The sequence below is a fragment of the Chionomys nivalis genome, chromosome 10 (assembly GCF_950005125.1).
Source record: "Chionomys nivalis chromosome 10, mChiNiv1.1, whole genome shotgun sequence".
Classification (NCBI taxonomy): domain Eukaryota; kingdom Metazoa; phylum Chordata; class Mammalia; order Rodentia; family Cricetidae; genus Chionomys; species Chionomys nivalis.
In genome coordinates, this window is record NC_080095.1 from 28,416,455 (window position 1) to 28,433,880 (window position 17,426).

At 45.3% G+C, this 17,426-nt stretch overlaps 1 protein-coding gene across 2 annotated transcripts in view; it reads left to right on the top strand.

The window, feature by feature from the left end:
* The window catches only part of Kcnk10 (potassium two pore domain channel subfamily K member 10), a 131,128-nt gene that overhangs the window by 40,792 nt on the left and 72,910 nt on the right, over positions 1-17,426 (top strand). For both annotated transcript variants that reach the window (XM_057782469.1, XM_057782468.1), the window contains exon 2: positions 13,837-14,171. In XM_057782469.1, coding sequence (XP_057638452.1) covers positions 13,837-14,171 — 335 coding nt within the window. The remainder of the gene's footprint in view (positions 1-13,836; positions 14,172-17,426) is intronic.

A 17,426-nucleotide genomic window follows, 5' to 3' on the forward strand; every position in this document is an offset into this window, starting at 1 on the left:
TGAGGAGTATAAGGGGTCCTAGGAAAATGTACAGGCAGATGCACCAAGAGGCTGAAGAAACAGTCAAAGTTCTGAGCAGAGGCTTGGAGTGGACTGAGATGGGACAATGGGAAGGTGGATCAGAGGAGAGGAGGAAGCCGAGAGTAAGAGAGATTGAAACTCTAGGGTCAGCTAGATGTGGTGGAGCACACTTTAATCCCGGTACTCAGGAGGCAGAGGTGGGCAGGTCTCTGTGAGTTTGAGCACAGCCTGCTCAACACAGTGAACTCCAGGATGGGCAGGGCTATGCAAGGAGACAAAACAAAATAACAACAATGACCCCTCCCCACAAAACTCTAGAGTTACAGACACCTGCTCTTTTGATGTATTGCTCTTTGGTGGCTTTGCACTTTGAAGGGTGGTTCTTGTAATCTCTTAATGAGTAGTGACCTGGACATGGGGTTTGAGGGAGCATTCCTGGTATAGAGTAGACAGCCACTGATTGAATGATAAACGGCAAATACACTGAGTGTCTAGGCCATGATAAATACCAGTGCATTTCTCTCTTGAAAGTATTTATTGACAGTTCTCTAGCTACTCGTATCGGTGTGATTGATCGAGATGTGAAGAACAGATTTCCTAGACAAGAGAACAAGTTATAGATTGAAGTTGTAGGGTTTTTCTTCCTAAAAATGAAAAGCATTTTAGTAGGTGGGACATTTAGCTTGTTTCCCACTGTGGATCTGTAAGGAAAGTCGGTGAAAGCAGTCAGCTATTTAAGGTCTACTTGAGTATGAAGAAGATTTTACAGAGTGAGAGAGCAGCATGCAGAGGGGAAAGAAGTCTGGAGGAACGAGGGGAGCCCTGTGCACGTGGGTACTGGAAGCTTTGGAAAGTACTGTGGGGTTATGAACAACAGCAAGGTAGGATTTCTAGAGGGATTTTCTGGCTGTTGCTTGGAGACTAGATGGGGAGGGGGACCCAGTAAAGAAAGGTAACAGTTTTTGACAAGACTCCTGGGAGAGGGAAACCTCTAACTTAAAGAAAAGGTCCTGCCAGTGGTATTCAAAATAGGATTTCGAACATTCCATCCCAGGGGAAAGAAGATATTTTAGGCGATGCAACTGTGTGTATTATTTTTAATCCTAGAAGATGGGGAATGATTTTTCCCCGTGAAAGTGTTCTCGGTAATTTAGATAGCGAAGGGAAAAAACATGGGGCATAAATCAAAACATATTACAGAAGCATTTTTGGTTAGCTCACAAGAACCCCCAGTGGGGGCTGTTCATCTTTACAGTCTTGACCTTGGGGGTCAGGACAAAGGAGAGCACAATGAATAACTGGGTCCCCAACCCAGCAAATACAGGAGTCACTCTGGGTCCCATGCTCTTTGTGCCTGAGTGGGTGGGAGAGGATTTACTTTTTTTGGGTGGGGGGTAATAAATTTGTCCTATCTACTTTCAAAGGTTCTAGCAAACCCATGAGTTCTAGAACAGGTATTCTATTGAAGAGGGGCTTCCGGTAATCAAGAAGGGGATATGGTGAAGACAGACATGATTCTCTACGACAGGGAAAATTCATCTGGCACATATCTGCACTTGTGGGCTAGGCCTCATGGATGACGCTGTATGTGCCACAGGTAGAAGAGCCATCGTCGCTCTGTCCGAGAAGCTACCTCTGAGTTGCCCCTCCCCACCGTCTCTGTTTTCTCTCTGCCTCCTTTGTGCATTATGCTCAGTCATTGTCCCTTAAATGCTGCTCCCTTGAGCTCATCTTTTACTCTCTTCTCACTTTATGGCTCCCCCTGGACTATTTCCTTCAGTCCTGCGGCTTCTGTACTACGTAGACACTCATCACACTCATACCCAGGGGTCCAGATGGATTGCCCCCCCTGAGTTCCAATTCCTTTGGCTTGGTGTCTTTAGGACAGCTCCTTTGGATGTGCTGTGGGACCACAGATCCCAGTCTCCTGCATTTTCTTCCTTGCAGAACACTGTGCTCTGTGACCGCCCCCTCCAACACTTCTGCTTTTCCACTGATCATAGGGTCCTGTGGGTTTTACTTACTTAACATCCCTTGTTTCTCTCCTCACCCTTTGTCTTCTTTGTGATTGCCCAAGTTAAGGGCATAATGTAACCCAGCAAACTTACCTTTTGTGGAGCATGTGTGGTGTCTGCAGACATGTGAATAGGTGTGCATGCTTGGCACAGAGATCAGAAGATGGCATTAAGTGTCCTCCTCTACCACTCTATGCCTTGTTATTTTGAGAAAGGGTCTCCAGCTGAATCAGGAGTTTGTGGTTTTTGTCCATGCTGTCATCTAGTAAGCCCCAGCATCCTCCTATCTCCGTTGCCTTCAGTCCTGCTGTTACAGACATACAAGGGACCAAACACACTTTTATATGGGTGCTGGGACCTAAACTCTGGTCCTCATGTTTACGTAGCAAGTGCTTTTAATAGCCAAGCCATCTCTCCAGCCTCATCCCACTAACATCTACCATGCTCTCTCCTTCACAGGCTCTTTCCAACTGTTGCTAGACACATCCCGCTTGCCCCACATAGGATTCTGTGGCTCTTCTTGTTGTGTTGGTCTTGATGGTTCCCCATGCTCACTAAGAAGACTTAAACTCACCAAGCCTCCTGCTGTTTCCAGCTTTGCCTTTAAATCCTGCCTCCTGACCTACAGACCTGGTTATGTTTTAAGCATCCCGGATTGTGTTTGTACCTGTGGCTTGTTTGCCTTCCTTTCGTCCTTGCCTTGCTCTATGACAGACTTCTGATTCTCTTTCTATATCAGTGGACACCCTCTCTGAAGCCTTTCCTGGCCCCGGTACCCTCATACCCCCACCCAGCACAGCGATTGCACACCTGTTGTATTGTTTGCATGGATCCCACAGTCCTTTCCACTCTGGATGATGTAGAAGGCTCATGTTCATTGAGTAGCAACATGCCTTGCCTCCATGTGTGGACCCTTCTGAAGAGCATTCTGCTCCCTTGCCTTCCCATGTTGAGGGAAGGGGTGTGTTTGGAGCAGAGTCAGGAGAAGAAAAAAATGAGTGGGAATTAATCTCTCTTTTCCCATAGTGTTTGCTTTCTGCCTCCCCTAATGTTTCTTATGAACTATGGAGCTATACTGGATTGTAAACTCATAGCAGGGAGTAGACTGGGTGACCAGTTCTCGAGTCCTAAGAGCCTTATTCTCTGGGCTCCTTCTCACCCTGTTATTGCTGTTGCCTTGCTTTAATAGATGCAGAAGATCTTGGGATGATCAGGAGAACCCATGTGCTTCCTAGTCCCCCAAATGGAGTTGCTGGTCCATTAAGCCTCAAATGAGCCCATTTCCTTTATACTCATCCTGTGTGGGGTGTGCAGTAATGGAGCATGGCAAGAAAAGCCTCACAGTCTTGGGTGTCTTCAAATCCAAGTTTCTTAGTCAGAAGGGAGGCAGACCGGAGGGGAGTGTTGCCCGTTTAGGATGAGAGATGAATCCCTAAGAATCATTGGTGATACTATATAGATTTATTTTGATCTAAAAAGTCATTCTATATAGATGAATAAAACAGCGTTCTAGCACTCCATTGAGAGAACAGAGTGTTTGGAACGCAGTGCGGTGTCTCCTTACTCCTTTCTAGAAATCAGGCACCCTATGGTCCTCAGATCATTTTGTCTTCTGAGAGCTTTAACACTCAAGTCTGGATGTCTGCCTCTGAAAACATACAATAGCCAGAACTGCTTCGGCATGCAGATTTACCAACATCAACTTCTCTTTGGAGCAGATAGATGAACTCAGTGTTGTAAGTGCTGGTATGGATGAATGGATAAATTCAGGAGTGGAACCAATTCTAGTCACAAACTCCTGACTTATAAGCACTCACAAGTTCCACAAGGCAGAGAGGTGGGTGTGTGACCTTCTTGGGGGGTGACTGATCAAGGAGGACTTCCCAGTGGCGGTGACGCATGTGAGCTGCTAGAAGTTTATCAAAAACGGAGTAAGAAGAAGGGAATGGGGGAACAAGGCCCTGTTTCTCCAGGGCAGTGGTATTGCTAGGTGCCTTAGTGGGGGCAGGCTTGGGTTTGTTTGGAGCAAAGGTTGTTTCAGGGGGGTGGAAGTGGGTGGGACAGGGAGATAGGTGAGTGCCAAGTCCTGAATGGGAGTCTTGGAGCAAGTCATGGAGAGTCTGTTCTTTACCCCAGCCCTGTGCTACGTGCAGCAGATCTGCTTCCCTGGAGAGCTCCAGGTAGCTGTGGTGTTCAGGATGGAACTAAAGGAGAGGGGACTAGAATCTGTGGCAGTGATTCAGGTGAGAGGAAAATGGGCATCTCGCTGAGGCGACAGGAGAGGGCAGGGATGAGGCAGGGGGTCAGCCTGCTCTTAGCCACCTCTTTCTCTTTCAGTTGGCTCTTTAGAGTCTTAGATCTTGGTCTGTTCTATCTTGAGTTTATTTTTCAAAGGCTTTATTATTACATAGTAATTATACATAACAATGCGTTTCACTTCGCCACTCCCGTGCATACATATTTTGACCATGTCAATTATCCTCCCCTTCTTCTTTCTTTTTCTTTTCTGTGACTCAATAAATTTCATCATGACATGGGCAGAAGGGGTTATTTCGGGAACTTGGACAACTTACTAGTGGCTGCAGCACTAAGTAGGCTATCTCCCCCTCCCCCAGTAACTATTAACTGCTTATAGATCCTCAGGATGGGTGGGAATGCTGGAGTTTTAAAACTTTTAAAATTCTGCTATGTTGAGTTACCTATGGCTGTTTTCATACCTGCTAATAATATACTTTGGGTCCTTCCATCGGATGCCACTGCTCTCCCCTCCCCCACCCTCTAGTCCCCGCTGTTCTTCTAGAGAGTCTCACGTCTACCTGCCTACTATCTGTATGTACACGATTTTATATATGCCTCTGTAAAATCTTAGGGTCCACAAGTGAGAGAAAACGTGGAATATTTGTCTTTCTGAATTTGACTTAATGAACTTTATGTAATTATCTCCAGTTGCACCCATTTTTTTGCAGTGACGTAATTTCATTCTTTATGGCTGGAAACAACCCCACGTGTACATAGCCCATGTTTTCCTTAACTAGTCCTCTGTTGACGGACTGCTAGGTTGCTTAGTGGTTGTGAGTGGAGCTGTTATAAGCTACTGAAGCTTTGGGAAGAACTGGGTAGAGAGAGCAGCGCTTCATCCAAGTCATAGCCCCCCTTCCAGTGCCCCTTTGTGGGCTTGCTCATCGTGTATACAGAGTGGACTGCATTGCCTTTCTCAAAGGGACTAGCTCCACTGCCTTTACAGTAAGGAACCTTCACACACAGGAGACTCATGGAAACATGACAAGCCATGTTCGGCTGCTGGGGTATCCGGACTCTTAGGATGGCACACTCCCTTCTAATGGCTGGCTTCTGGCTGCTGGCTGCCTTAATAGTTATGGACAGGTATGGTTGGGGTGCTGGGGGTGGATTTGGTGTCTTTCACAAGTCCTGCCTTTGTCTAAACACTCCAATTCCACCTGGGTCTGGGGGAAGCCCTTTAGGGAGTCTGGGTGAGCTTTAGGCTGGGGTTTGTAGGAAACTTGGTGGGGGATGATGTGCAAGTGTCTTGAGAAGGATTTCAGGCCTTGGGTGTGGGAAGGAGGTGAGAGAGGGAGGTAGGGGGACGGATTGCCATTTCCAGTGAGTCCACTGACTGTCACAGTTGCACTCCGCCTGGATTACTAACAGGCAAACCCACTTTGCTGGATGATGCTGGAGGCTCTGAGGGGGCTGTTTCAGATTCTCCACAGATCTTTAGACCTTCGGATGCTGTTAGCTTCCAACACTGTGACAGTGGAGGCACTCAAGGTTATGCATCTGGAGACAGAGTTGAGCCTGCCCTGTTACCAAGAAGGTCACTCAAGATCCTCTCTCTGGGCTACAGTTTCCTTACCCGTGAAGGGGAAATAGGTTAGAGTCACAGTTCTCCGTGAAAAGTCTTGTGACCGTAAGCGAGATCCATGTGTGCACAAGTGGGTGCCAATTCTACTGCTCACTCAGAAGGCAAGGGATGTCTTACTCATTTACGTACACCTGGTACCAAGCATGGTACAAGGCAAGCTCAAATGTTTGTTGATTGGCTTTAAGAATGAACAATACAGTAAAGCTTACAGGACTCAAGAAAACCATGTAATATAAAATTACTAGGAAATTACTCAACCACCCAAAGTCTGACTTCCACCTGTGCTCCTGTCTCCATACCCGCACAGGTAATGAGGACATGTTCGGAATATTCATGAGAAAACATTTAAAAATGAATGGAAGGGGAGTTGTCTCCCAACACTGTCTTTATTTTTGAGAATTTCATATGTGTATGCACCCACCTCCCACCCAATGTTTCCTTTCTCATTAGTTCTCTGTGGCCCTTTTAATGCCGAATACCTTTCTGTGGGAGCTGTGAAGTGTGATAAGCCAGTGCATTATAGGACCTATTTGTTATAGATGCACTCCAACACCTATCACTGCTACAAAATAGGAGACTCCCCAACAGACCAGAAAACGCTTTCATGCCTGTCTGAAACAAAATCCTTTCTGAGTTTTGATCAGAAGGACCTTGCTTCTTATGTGTTCCTTTCCTTCACTCCACTGCTGAGGTGACTCCCAAGTCAGACTGTTCTAGCTGCAGCCCCGGCTCTGCCATCCCCGCCACTTGACCTTGGTTTAGTCATCCAGCCTGTCTGGGTCTCATCGCCTTTATCTTTGTGGCGGAGCTGTGATGGCCCTGAGCTGCACTTGCAGGCCTCCCATTGGAGGGCGTGTAATGGACCAAGAGCTGCTGGAAGCTTCTGTGAAATATTGCCGGAGCTGCACAGAAGGTGTGCTTCTCGTAAGCTCTTCTCAACCAGGATCAAACTTGCAAGGATGCCATGAGAGACCCAGAACTTCCCAGATGGCTTACTTTGGCTCAAGAACTCTTTGACAGATTTTCCAGATCTTTCCTAGACTGCAGAGGTCCCAGAATGCACCTCTCTTCTACTAGCAGTGTCTGCTGGCTACTCTAGACAACCTGACAATCCCTCATTTCTTTTCATGTATGCATTCCCCTTAATAAAAATATGAGCACATTTAGCTCCCTTTTGGCATTGCTTCTGGGAGGATCTGAACACACATAATGTGTTAAATGTCAGGGTGAGGTTCAATGCAATGGTGTTAACAACATTTATTAGAGTGACAAACATTGGCTGGGGCTCTCACTACCACCACCACCACCACCACCACCACCACCACCACCACCACCACCAGCACCACCACCACCAGCAGCACCACCACCAGCACTACCACCAGCACCACACCAGCACCACCAGCACCAGCTCCACCAGCACCACCAGCACCACCAGCACCAGCAGCAGCAGCAGCAGCACCACCACCACCACCACCAGCACAAGCACCACCATCACCATCACCAGCAGCACCACCATCATCACCACCAGCACCAGCACCAGCACCACCAGCACTAGCACCACCAGCACCACCAGCACCAGCACCACCAGCACCACCAGCACCACCAGCACCACCAGCACCACCAGCACCAGCACCACCACCAGCACCACCACCACCAGCACCACAATCACCTGCACCATCACCAGCACCACCACCACCAGCACCACCATCACCTGCACCATCACCAGCACCACCAGCACCAGCACCACCACCACCACCACCACCACCAGCACCACCACCACCAGCACCACCATCACCAGCACCATCACCAGCACCATCACCAGCACCACCACCACCACCAACACCACCACCACCAGTACCACCCACCACCACCAGCACCAGCACCACCAGCACCACCAGCACCACCGGCACCAGCACTACCACCACCACCATGACCCTATCCAAATTCGTTTCTGTGTAAAAAAAAGACAGAGATGATCATGACTCATCTTAGGTCACTAGGCAGCTTCCTGCAACAGTGAGAGCGGCTCTAGTTTGTTGAGAATAAACAGAGTAATGAAAATACCCTCTGAAAATACCCTCTGAAAATTTATTCGACCTCAAGGGGAAGCAGACTCCAAATCCATTTCTAACTGCTGAAACATGCTGTCATATTTGCTAAAGCAGCCAACTCCATTTTTAGTCAAATGCACAAAAGGTTTTGTAACGTTCTAAAATCCCCGCCAGGACTCCTGACATCTGCAGATATACTCCAGTCTGCAAACCGGGGCAGCTCATTTGCTGGTCCTGAGAGCCCTAGAATGTTAAAAAGAAGTGAAGTGATTATTTACGTTTCACAGACAAGCAAACAGGGAAGCTAAGTGACAGTTTCAAGGTCACCCAGTTGATAGTTTGGGGATGAAACTGTTTTTCTGCTCTGATGCTTTGCACACTGAACCATTTTTCAGATTTGATTCAGACTCTGTTCCTGGGGACAGTCCTTAGCAAACTGGTACAAAGAACTGGCTTAAAGCCTGAAAGACTGTTCTCAAGTCCAGTTCCACTTAGCATTGGGAGTGCTGGGATTTCCGTTCTGTACTGGCTGGAAAAAGATCTACCTACAAATAGTTTTGGATGAGTTTGTAAGTATGTAGCAAGCAAATTGAGAAGAATCAATATGGAGTAGGAGATAAAGAGAAATTAGTAGGACAACATCATCAAATCGGGTGCTCACACCTTGAGCAGAGATGATGAGCATAACCTGATTCAGAAAACAAACAAAAGGTAACATCATCAAATTGGGGCTCGGGCTACAAACATTTAGCAGAAATTGACTGGGGAAGCCCATGGGAGTCAGCAGCTAGGGGGTTCCCAGCGAGAGTCCCAAGCAGAACAGTGTGCCCCTTCTTGTGAGGCTTCTGAGTTAATGAACAAGGAGTAGCAGAGAGATGTCACCAAGGCACTGAAATCACTGAAAGCACTAGGAAGCCAAGGCAGTCAGCTGGAATCCTGAAGGACAGAGTTCCCGGTAGAGCAGCTCCTGCATTCTTTCCCTGGATGAGCCTCTGGCCTCCTGTTCCCACTGCCGGCATGTTTATCCTATAGCGGGAACAATAGCAACCTCATAGTCTGCCTTCTTGTTGTACAGTATTGTTAATGCCCTTAGATGCTTGCTGCTTTCCTTCTTCCTTGTTCAGGAAGCTTTTTGCAGGATAAAAGGGAAGGGCTCCTTGCTTCCAGTGTCTGCTCTTTTCTCCTTTTTATTAGTTTCATGAGAATTTCATACATAATGAATTTTGATCACATTCATCTCCTTCCCCCAAGGCCTGCAAGATCTGCCTCTTACCTCCCCATCCAACTCTTAAAAAGTCTATCTAGTTCTGTGTGTGCTGCTGTATCCTCTAGAGTGTGTCTCTTCTTCCACAATGATCCCTGAGACTTGGGAAGAGGGCTTGCGGTGTAGTCGTCCCATTAGGGTGGAGAATTCTCTCACCTCGATACATTGTGGATCCCTGTGTTAATGAGATCTACTGCAAAAAGAAGTTTCTCTCATGGGGGGTTGAGAGATGCACCGCTCCGGAACAATTAATCTTTAAGAGTCAGTTTAATATGATGTCTATGTAGTAGGGTAAGAGTGGAGGTTCTTCCTCGGCGTCTATGGCCTGTGCAGCCACAGGCTCTTGATGTTTTCAACACTAAGGCTTTAGACAGCACATGACAATTTACCTTTATACTGTGCAATATATTTGGCCTTCAAGCTGTTTATGTGATGTTATAGACTTTTGGAAGCTTATTTTGTAATATACAAAGAAGATTGATTTAATACATGTGGGGCCAGATTCATGCAAAAGCTAGTTAACCATAAGCTTTTATTTTTCTCATGGTCACGTCTTTTTCTTGTCCAGTTAGCTTGTCTATCTCATCTCCAACTGCAAGATTATTCATTTACTCAAAGGTTTAACATTTTAAGACAAGATCTCCTGAGTAAATTGGGAGCATGGGGACCTTGGGAGAGGGTTGAAGGGGAGGGAAGAGGGAGGGCGGGGGCCGAAAAAATATGTAGAGCTCAATAAAAATCAATAAAAAGTTTAACATTTTAATATTTAATTGACACACTTGTTTTAATCATACATAACCCACGCCTCCAGCGGTTGGGTTCCAGTTCTTTGGAGTACGGTGCCATGACTACTTTTGGTGGCTTCAGAGCTTTATAAAGACATCAGTGAAAGGACTACAGGGCTCCTCTCTAGGGGGCACTAAGAAGAGGTGGAACATATGGTGTTTAGGATCAGGGACGTCAGATGCTTCAATTGCCCTTGGTGGGAAGTGATCGTGGTGGCCAAGGATTGGCATCCCTTAGTCAGCCTTGTTCGAAATTTTAGAACTCAGAACCTGGCTAATATCTATCCACAAGTGAACAGAAGCCAAGGACACAAAACAAATTAAAAGATCCAATGTAAGGCCTGATGTCTCAGCATTCAACCTGGGAGGGACAGGACAATATATTGGTGCACAGCAGTTTGCTGAGCTCTGGAAGTAAGAAACCCAATCCGCTATCTAAGGAGCCAGGAGGCACCTTGCCTAGCGTCTTACGTCCATTCAGTGTTAAGCAAACGCTTACTGTTGAGGAAATTAATGCCAGTGCTTATTGTTGGTGGTAATTCTGAGCTCGCGATTATGTGCAGTTTAACATAATCATTACTAACAATGACTGCCAACAGCAGTAGGAAACAAACACCCTTTATTTGGCGGTATACCAAGAACTGAAGATGGATTTTTCCCCGAGTCATGGCACACACCTCTCATCTCAGCATTCGGGAGACAGAGATGGAATTTCAAGATTAAGTATAACCTGGGCTACATATTAAGACCACAGCTGTGTAAATAAGAAAGACAAGGAAAGAGTGATGAGCTCTGACTCCAAAAGCATACAGACTTGTGGGAAGACAGGCTGTGGAGACAGGATGGTGACTCTGCACAGAAGAGCCCAGAAAGATTTCACAGGAAGAAGCAACTTTGGGCTGAGAACCATGCGGGTATGAGTTTGCAGATTCTGGACTGCTATGCAGTGGTTAGAACAGGATGCTGCTGTGTGCAAGGGCCAGCTTTTCTGTTCTGGTGCCTCGTCATTAATTTTAGTTTGACAACGCTTTTTCTGTGCTGTGTGTGTGATCGCACTGTGCCAACTCTCTTTCGTTCCCTCTCTAACGCCTTATCAGGTCATCATTGGTTGGCTGCCTGCTGTGTGTCAGTCACCATGCTGGTTCCTGGGGATACAGAAGAGAGGGGGCTGGTATGATGCCTCACTATAGATCTTTTAGTTCAACGAGGAATCTGGGAGGTGAGCCTGTTATGTTAGAAGCCTGGGGCGGTGGGTGCTGGGCAGGGAGACTAATTTAGCAGAAGTATGTTTATTTCTTTGGACCACAAACATAGCGGCCTCAAAGAGCAATTTATAATTATTAGCTATTTTTTTCTGGAGACTGTAGGGGAGAACCATATTCTAGTGGGACCGTATCTCTTGGCTCACAGCTGCACGACTCACTCCAACCTCTGCTTTTGCCTTTATTCTCCACCCGCATGGCTGTCCCATGGTCCTGTGACCACATCCACAGTCTAGGATAATCTCCTCACTTCAGCATCTTTGCTTACATCTTGTCACATAAGGAAATGTTTTCGCAGGTGCTAGGGTTAAAATGTGGGTATCTTTGGAGGTTTTTTTTTTTTTTTTTTTTTTTTTTTTTTGGCCAACCTTGGGAATGGGAAGAGGTACTGCAAAAAGTAAGGTTTCAGTTGGGTAGAAGTGGGAATGGGGAAGTGACTTAGGAGCCTACTAGGTTGGTCTAGACAAGACATGCCTATAGCCTGCATGAGACTGTTGTCATGGATGGAGAGACAGAAGCGCTGGAGCAAACTGTCCTAGACCAAAAAGACTCTCCGGGGGCAGGGGTCTACAAGGGCAAATGGGAGTCCCAGTTCAATGCCTTTAGAGGAGGGCGAAAGAAAAGAATGCCTGACTGGATGATTCTGATTTCTAGGCAGTGTGGAGATCACAGAGAATTTTGTTTTCACATTAAGTCCAAGAAGAATTTATTATTGAGTAACTGTTGAACAGAGTAATATCTAGTAAAAGGTGGATGGATTGTCAGCATGGTTTCAAAGAGAAAAACAGATTTCTAGGGCCCAAGGAAGCAGATATTTATAGACATTGATTTTTCTAAACAACCATGCCTCTAGCCAGGTGTGGTCCTGATCAGGTCAGGCCTATTTTCAACGACGAGTGACAGGACAGAATCACCGTGACAATGCTAGTCTAGAGATGGTACCCCGCTGGGGCAGTATTGTCACGTGTATGCACTAATACGTTATTTACACAACAGCCCGGGTGCTGCCCAAGCAGAGTCCATAATGAGGGTCAGGATAATGAAAACTAGAACTTATCTAAGTGCTGTGATGCTCATTGACGCACAAGACAGAATTCTGTAGCGCATGCCATTACCTCTAACCTCCTGCACGGGCAGAGAAACTGCCAGCTTAATGTATTTATTTCTACGGTAATGAAATTGCCTTTATAGAGACCTGGGGACCTTAACAAATTCTGTGTTCCGAGCACCAGGGGAAATTTCATTTCCAGTGGCTTCTTATTGGATGACAACCGGAGAAAAAAATTCCATTGCTAATAGCTCAGGAGTGGTTACACCAAAGTCATTGCATTTTCTATTAGGCAATGCACTCGGGATCTATTTTATTCTTACTATTTTTTTTTTCAGGCAAGAGGGCTAATTGACATAAACCATCACTCTTGCTTCCTTCCCCAATTATAGCTACCTATCTTGGCAAGTCCCAAACCTCTCTACTGTGCCTGACCTTTGATCCTTCTTCCTTAGCTTGGGATCAGTGTCTTCCCTTCTTTGTGAGAAGAGAGGCTTTTGATTATGAACTCCCCCACCTCTCTGTGTTTGTGTGTGTCTTTTGTTTTTCTTGGTGGGGTACATGTATGTGTGAGTGTGTGTTTGTATGTGGATTTGTTTGTATGTGGGTATGTGTGCCTCTGTGTGTGTGTGTAGGTCAGAGTCAGGTGTTTCCTACTGTTACCTTATTGCTTGGAATCAGAAACAAAATTGTTGGATAGACTGGTTACTAACCCAAACCAGGCATTTGCCTGTCTCCACCCCCAGTGCTAGGGTCACAGGGGTGGGCTGCTGTACCTGGCTTTTTTTTTTTTTTTTTTTTTTTTTTGAGGCAGGGTTTTGCTGTAGCTTTGAAGCCTGTCCTGAAACTAGCTCTTTGTAGACCAGGCTGGTATCAAACTCACAGAGATCCACCTGCCTCTGCCTCCTGAGTGCTGGGATTAAACGCATGTGCCACCACCGCCTGGCTGCACCTGGCTTTTTATGGGTGCCAGGGATCAAACTCCAGACTTCATGCTTGCCCACACCATTTTCCCGGTGTCCAAGATGGCCTGTTAAAGTCACTAGATGTCCATCTCTTCTCTGCTTTTGTACTTGAACAGAATAACCGTGTATCTCACTTCTGCTTACTTTTCTTCAGTCTGAATAACAGGCTTGTTTTTCAAGTATGATGATTTGTACATACTTGAACATGGGAGCCGAGGGAGGAGATAAGGTATAAATAAATATAGATAGCTTTCCTGTTTGGGTCCTTGTAGGACGATCTAAGTGTTTCTAACTCACTGCTAGTCTTCCGTTTAGAATGACAACTCCTGATGCTCACTTTTAAGAACTCATTTAAAAACTAACAGCTAAAACCAGGTACTTAACGACGGATCAAATTCTCCACCTGCAGTCCTGGTAAACGAGTTTTTCATCCTTACATTTGGAAAGGCGGCTGAAGGAAGATATATGTTCTTTGTTTCTGATGAGTTTATTGTATTGTACTGATGAACCAATTCTCTCCTCTTCTCTACCTGCTTCCTCAGTGGCCGTGCCTGCAGCAGCTCCACCAGTGTGCCAGCCCAAGAGTGCCACTAACGGGCAACATCCGGTTCCCCGCCTCTCCATTTCCTCCCGAGCCACGGTGGTAGCCAGGATGGAAGGAGCCTCCCAGGGAGGCCTGCAGACAGTTATGAAGTGGAAAACGGTGGTTGCCATCTTTGTGGTGGTGGTGGTCTACCTCGTCACAGGAGGCCTTGTCTTCCGGGCATTGGAACAGCCCTTTGAGAGCAGTCAGAAGAACACCATCGCCTTGGAGAAGGCAGAATTCTTGAGAGATCACATCTGTGTGAGCCCCCAGGAGCTGGAGACATTGATCCAGGTGAGCTGGGAGTGTGTGTCTAACATACAGCAGCCTTTGGCAATGGATGGTGGGCTAGATATGGCCTTTGTGGGTCAGGGAAATCTTCTATGTGGAAGTCACATTTTATAATATTTCTAAGAAGCCAACAAGTGAGGGACATGCCAGTGTGGGAGTAGAGGGACCATGACATGGGATTAGCTGTGTTATGTATCATACATTTTCAGATATGGTGAACAGAGGTGGCAGTGGGCAAAAGGATTTTAGATTTTTCAAATTCAAGCCCACTAATACTTGTTGATTAACTCTGATTTTGTCATTCTTCAGGAATCATATATCTTATTTTTGAGACATTGTCTCTCACTAGACTTGCACTAGTCAAATAGGTGAGTCTGGCTGCCTGGTGAGCCCCAGGGATCTTCCTTACCCTTGCTCCCCAGTGCTGAGATCATAAGTGTATACCACCATGCCTGTTTTTTTTTTTTTTTTTTTGTTATTTTTATTCATGGATTCTGGGGTTGGAACTCATTTTAATGACCTAGCTAATATCACCACCCCTTAAGATCAACTCTTATATTCTACATATGAGTGACATTGTGTCATGGTTTGTTTACCTCTATGATTCCTCTGTTACATGAGCAGTGTATGCACCCAAGATGATGTTAGAATAATTGGCATAGTGCTATAGACATCTGTTAGGAAGTGGGCATTTTACATATATTATTTCATACAATCTTTACAACAATGATAGTTGTAGTTTGGATATGATATATCCCGAAAGGCTTAAACACTGAAGGCTTGGTTGACACCTGATGAACTTTTAAGAATGACTGTATCATGAGGACCAATGATGAATCCATTGGTGAAATCATACCTTGATGGTATCACTGGGAGGTGATGAAAACTAGGAGGTGGTGTCTGATGGAAAGAGGCGGTTGGTTGGGACCTGCTTGTCTCAAGTAGATCTTGTCCTGGCATACTCTTGTTGCCCTGTCTTCCAGTTTCCTAGCAACCATAAGATGAGTAGATTTTGCTCTGCTACACGCTTTTTTCATGCTGTTCTGCCTCAACACACGCCCCTCATAATGGAGCCAAGCAAACATGGTTAACACTTCCTAAACTGTGACCAAAACAACTCTTTCTTCTTTTAAGTTGGCATCCTCAGATACTTTTCGTGGTGATGAAACTAACACAATGTTCAATGATGGCATTACTAACCTCACTCATTGAGTGAAGAAACACATTCTAAAGGACTGAGTAACTTCCTAAGCACTGAGGTGTCAGCTATCTGGGATTCAGAGTAAGGGGTAGTACCTTGTCTCATTCACTGAATTCACAGGTCTTGTTCTATGACGAACTTGATTCTCTCTCTCAAATACGTGCCTGCATTCAATCTTTCCATTACTAATGAAGTAGAAAAGTACTGGGGTGCCTTGCATTTAACAGAAAGAATTTTTTGTTTCTTTTCTCCATACTTATTGAGTATTAGTCTCAGACTTGGGATATTTTTTTAGTCTGTCTGCTATGACATACATTTTATTATCATGTCTGTCTATAGTATTTATCACAATACACATTAAGTAGTTTTAGTTGCCAATAAAGAATTAGGTAATTGTGTTTGCTCTTCAAGTCTTGATACTTCATGTGTGTGCAAATATCCATGCGTGTGGATTAGTGAAACAACTGCTCACTTTGTCCCTGCCCAGCACTGGATGTAGAGCTTCTACGAAGCATAATATTTAAAAGTGATTTTCCTTAATAACTGGAAGGGTTTTATTTGAGTTGTGATCTCTTGGAGAAATATTACTGCATCTCACTGTAGTTGGGAAGGAGTGACCAGTGTATAGAAATTTAGATTTCAGTGCAGATTACTTTGAAAATGTGATAAATCAAAGCTCGAAGGCATAGTTTACATTACTGAGAGCACATACAGAGTATTCGGAACAGCAAAATTCTGACAAAATGCCCAGATCATTTGGAATAACCAAAGTTGGGATGGATTTTCTGATAAATTGGATCACTTTGATACTGTGGCACGTCTGAGAGACTGATAGTTCACTGTCCCCGAGAGCCAGAAAATGATAGTTATTATGAAGGAGATGGTCTCATTCATCACTTCTTCGGGTCATGTATCCATCTATGTATTCATTCTTGAAATTGCTACAGAGCTCCTCTGGGAGCAAGTTATGAATTGGGTGCTGGAGTTAGATAGGACGAGACCAAGACACAGCTTGAGGAAGTTGCTAGCCTCCCTGAGCTCTAATTTTTATTATCAAAAAAATGGAAACTCTTCTGCCCTTTGGATGCTGGAAGTCTAAAAGTAGGAATTCACTAGGAAGGGTTTAGACTGCTGCATGATGAACACTCCAAAGAGGCTGGTGATGGATGCAACTGTTTGCCTTGCTTGGAGCTTCAAATAGTAGTTCTTCTATGGGGCCAGTATTGGAATTGATAGAATGAACCCACAGTCTTGCAGATGGTAGACAAGTGGTATTTCCCAAAAGAGGTGTGAAAGTATGGAGTTTGCCTCCGTGGTAGTATTTTGACTGTATGTAGAGACATGTTGGTTGTCACACCTCAGAAGTACTATAGATATCGTGGGTAGAAACCAGAGAGATCATTAAATATCTTATAAAATACGGCATAAGGAATAGTCTAGTCTAACACAAATTAGTTGGGAAGAGCTGAAGGAAGAAGCATGTATCCAATAATTTGAATTCTCTGAATTGGAACTATTTGAAAAATGTTAGGCCCAAAGAAGCCAGGAAATCAGAAGTCTAGGAATGTTCTATGGGTATTTATCTCCTTTAATCCTAAGATATCTATCCCATGAAGATTGTCTTTGGTGCCTCTCTACAGATGAGGAAACAGACACCAGGAGGTGAAGTTATACACTCTGAGTTACCTGGGTGGTAAGTGAACCATGTAGGGTTTATTGGTAGGCACGCTGATCGCCCATCTCATACCCTCCACCAGTGAGGGGGGTTCATTTAGGTAGACCATGGTTGAAGGGCATCTCAGTGACTTGAGAGAAAGCTACAATGGTCAGCACAGCTTGAGCTGAGATGGGTGGGAGGAGGCGAGCAGAGATGAATCCATGGGAAATAGATGGGTGGGATTGGGAAGGCCCCTCCCATGCCTTTCAGAGGAGTTTGGAATTTATACTGTAGGAAGCAGAGACATGATAGAAATTTCTTGCTAGAACAGTAAGTCTTTTACCAAAGAGGAGGACGGATTGGAGAAGGGAGAAGTTGGAAGGCCAGTAGGGAGAATATT